Here is a 3,228-nt window from a genome sequence, read left to right on the forward strand (position 1 = left end):
TATATATATATATATATATACATATACCAAATATATAAATTACTTTTTCAGGACGACATGGAAGATTTACCATTTCCTAGTCAAGAGATTGATTTTTCTCTGCCAGAGATAGAATTTGTTGCGAAACCTCGGAAGAAGGAAGAACTAGACATAAAACTAAAAGATCAGAGAGACGAATATAAAGAAATAAAGAAAGAAAAGGATATCGAAGAAAGTTTTAAAAAGGACAGCGTGCTTCGTGACACTAAAGCTTGCTGGGATATAGACAAGAAGAAGGAAGACGTAAAGAAATATACAAAGGATATAGAAATAAAGAAAGATAAATTTAAAGATGTAAAAGATACAAGGAAAGAACACAAATCTTCAAAAGGTCGTTCAAAAGGCAAAGATGATATGGAAGAATGTGGTATATTGACATACTTTTATCTCACTTATTTTATAGTTCATCCTAATCGATAAATTATGAATCATATCTATTTCTTTTCAGTGAATATAAAAAAGGAACGTAAGGATTCCGAGTCTGGCCGTGAACTTTTAAAGAGAATCCCCAAAAGACCAAGACTAGGCAAAGAATGTTCGTCTGGAGCTTCTTCCAGTCCTCGTGACACACCACCACCAAAACGAAGAAGAATATGATAAAGATATATTATTCTTAGTCACAATGAAAATGTTTTGCATAATTTAACATATAGAGTATCACTTTTTATGATTTAAAAAAAATACCAAGGAAAGTTTGTCAGAGTACATAATGGATGTAACATAGATGTAGTGTTTTTTTTTTTACATAAGATTAAAAAAATATATATAATTCATTTTTGACGCATGCTATAAGGAACGATATATCTTCATAACCATAGACTTCAAGTTAAGATTAAATCGGTTCAGTTGTAGCTTTGATGTAGTTAAGTGAATTTTTAACTCATTTTTCTCTGAAGTTAGAATATATGTTCTTTAAATGGAAAATTTAAATTGGTAGTGAGATACTTCGGAATTACTCATGTAATCTATATTTTATATAAAATAACACTCAGATTGAGGTAAAATAACATAAACAAGCAAGATTATGTAAAATATTCATCAGTTTTACGCTCTATTATTAGTTTTAATTGTGGCAGGGAGAATTTAATGAAAACATGAGAGATTTATGGTTACCAGCTAAAATTTATTGAAATAGTGGCATTCATGAAACAGCAACGTTTCAAATGGACAGCAGTCTTATTTCGCGGGTTCTTCTCGAAAAATGTATTGATGTTATATGTGTTGATACATGGATATTTATGAACAATTAAACATCGCCCATACGCGATCTTTGAGAAGCACGTGTGCCGAAATGTGCGTCATCCACGATCGATGTAATCCATGTATTTCGCTTAGTAAACTTCTGCTTGTGAACCATGCATGTCGCTTGGTAAACTCCTGGAAAGCGGCAGAATCCGGATCCTGGCTGGCAACGATTTTATCCGCGACGATCAAAACTGTTGTTCCGATTATCGGAGTCTTCTTGCTTCACGCTCAGATTCGAGTAAGGTTAGAAGATCACCCTCGCGAACCGGGCCTTTCACGTTCCTGATGATTTGTCGATTCTGCTCACCCAGGAACTCCACCTTTACTTGTGTACATTGTCCTTGTGAGCCTGTGCGTCCCAGGACCTTGATGACACGTGCCAAAACTACTGGCTTATCCATTTTGTTTTTCACGTGGTGCGATACAACAAACGACGAATGTCTCTCGCAAGTGAACGGGCAGAAGGAATTGTGAGAAATTGCTCACTGTTGGAGTCGAACATGACAACTAGCGACAACTAGTGATTATTTTAGATGAAAGTGCATGAAATAGCAGCGATAAAATTCCAGTGACGAAGCACCATGATCGATATTCATGGATTGATATCGTAGACTTTTATGTATTAGAGATAGAGACTAGATCGCTAACTCCCTTTTATTGTATCGAAACTTGGACCCCGAAAAATATGTATTGCATATTACTTGTTAAGTAGAAAAGAAAAGGAGTAGTAATAAATAAATGTAATATGGCGGATACCTACAACCAATTAGACGTGAATGTCATTCAACTTATTAACGATTACATATTTTTCGGAGCCATGTCCTTCGTAGGTGTTAATGATCGAGTAGTATATAAAAATCTGTGTTCATAAGCCGCTATTAATAATCGGATCTTATATTTAAAAGTGTCTTAAATTCATTTTCTGATGCTATATCGCTTATTTCATTGGTTACAAAACATCTCAAGATGAACTTACCAACAGTCTTAAATATAACGGCTTCTGTACATAGGATGCGACACGCTCGCCGCGCGGCAAGAAGCGACGCGGTAGCCAATTAACGTGCCGTTTTTCTATGAGAACTAGGAACTTATTGGCTGCCGCATCGTTATCATTTCCTGCGGGCAGAAACCATAAGATCCGGTTATGAATACTAGCCATAGTCAGATCTTATATTTAAGATCTTCTTAAGTTTACCTTCAGATGCTTCGTAGCTAATGAAATAAGCCGTAGAATATTTGAAAATAAACTTAAAACGGTCTAATTGCTTCTGTCCACAAGATGCGCAAATGCTTGCTGCGCGGCAGAAATTCGCGCTATAGCTAATAAACTTCTAATTCTTACAGTATGTAAAAAAACGTTATGTTGATTGACTACCGCGCAAAGTTCCGCCGCGCGGCAAGCGTTGCCATGTCCTGTGGGCAGAAGCCATTAGGATGAAATTACACAGTGTGTAATAGAACTGCGGAATAGAGAGTGCGTCATAGAAGCGATCCATCAGCGTCGCTTTTTTCTATCACGCAAGTTTTGTATGTTGATTGGTCTCTTCTATAACGCACTCTATTCCGCAGTTCTCTTATGCCCGTATCAGACTACGGATTGGAGATCGAGATTGGATTAAAATTTAATCAATCAGAGCAAAGTCTGCTAAACTCAAATTTAATGGATCTTGCACTGATTGGCCAAATTGAATTTATTCACAGTCCCTAAGTCATAGTCTGATACGGGCTTTACGCACCGTGTAATTTTACTCTTACCTATGTGTCCTATAGGCAGAAGCCATTAAATATAAGACCTGACTATGAATATCAGCTTATATAGCTTTGTATTTACGACTATGACTATATAACTATGGACCACTGGCAGTTTATTTTTCTCCGCAATAAATGTTTGTCAACATCTGCAGCGCCGCCAATATTAAACACTGCCATTATCTAAACTATTAT

General features: G+C 36.2%; 2 protein-coding genes across 2 annotated transcripts; one reads left to right on the plus strand and one right to left on the minus strand.

Moving 5' to 3' along the window:
• Positions 1 to 15: 15 nt before the first annotated feature.
• On the plus strand, positions 16 to 636 carry LOC106749049 (the record flags this gene model as incomplete). Its single annotated transcript, XM_014628099.1, has 2 exons — positions 16 to 406; positions 488 to 636. Coding segments are annotated over 2 exons (540 nt in total), but the record flags the coding sequence as incomplete, so codon positions are not given.
• Positions 637 to 1,147: 511 nt separating this feature from the next.
• On the minus strand, positions 1,148 to 1,791 carry LOC106749048 (40S ribosomal protein S28). Its single transcript, XM_014628098.1, has one exon. The coding sequence runs from the start codon at positions 1,683 to 1,685 to the stop codon at positions 1,488 to 1,490; it is 198 nt and encodes a 65-aa protein (XP_014483584.1). The 5' UTR covers positions 1,686 to 1,791; the 3' UTR covers positions 1,148 to 1,487.
• Positions 1,792 to 3,228: the final 1,437 nt, after the last annotated feature.

The sequence above is a fragment of the Dinoponera quadriceps genome, unplaced genomic scaffold (genome assembly GCF_001313825.1).
Source record: "Dinoponera quadriceps isolate SergipeBrazil2010 unplaced genomic scaffold, ASM131382v1 scaffold3329, whole genome shotgun sequence".
Classification (NCBI taxonomy): Eukaryota; Metazoa; Arthropoda; class Insecta; order Hymenoptera; family Formicidae; genus Dinoponera; species Dinoponera quadriceps.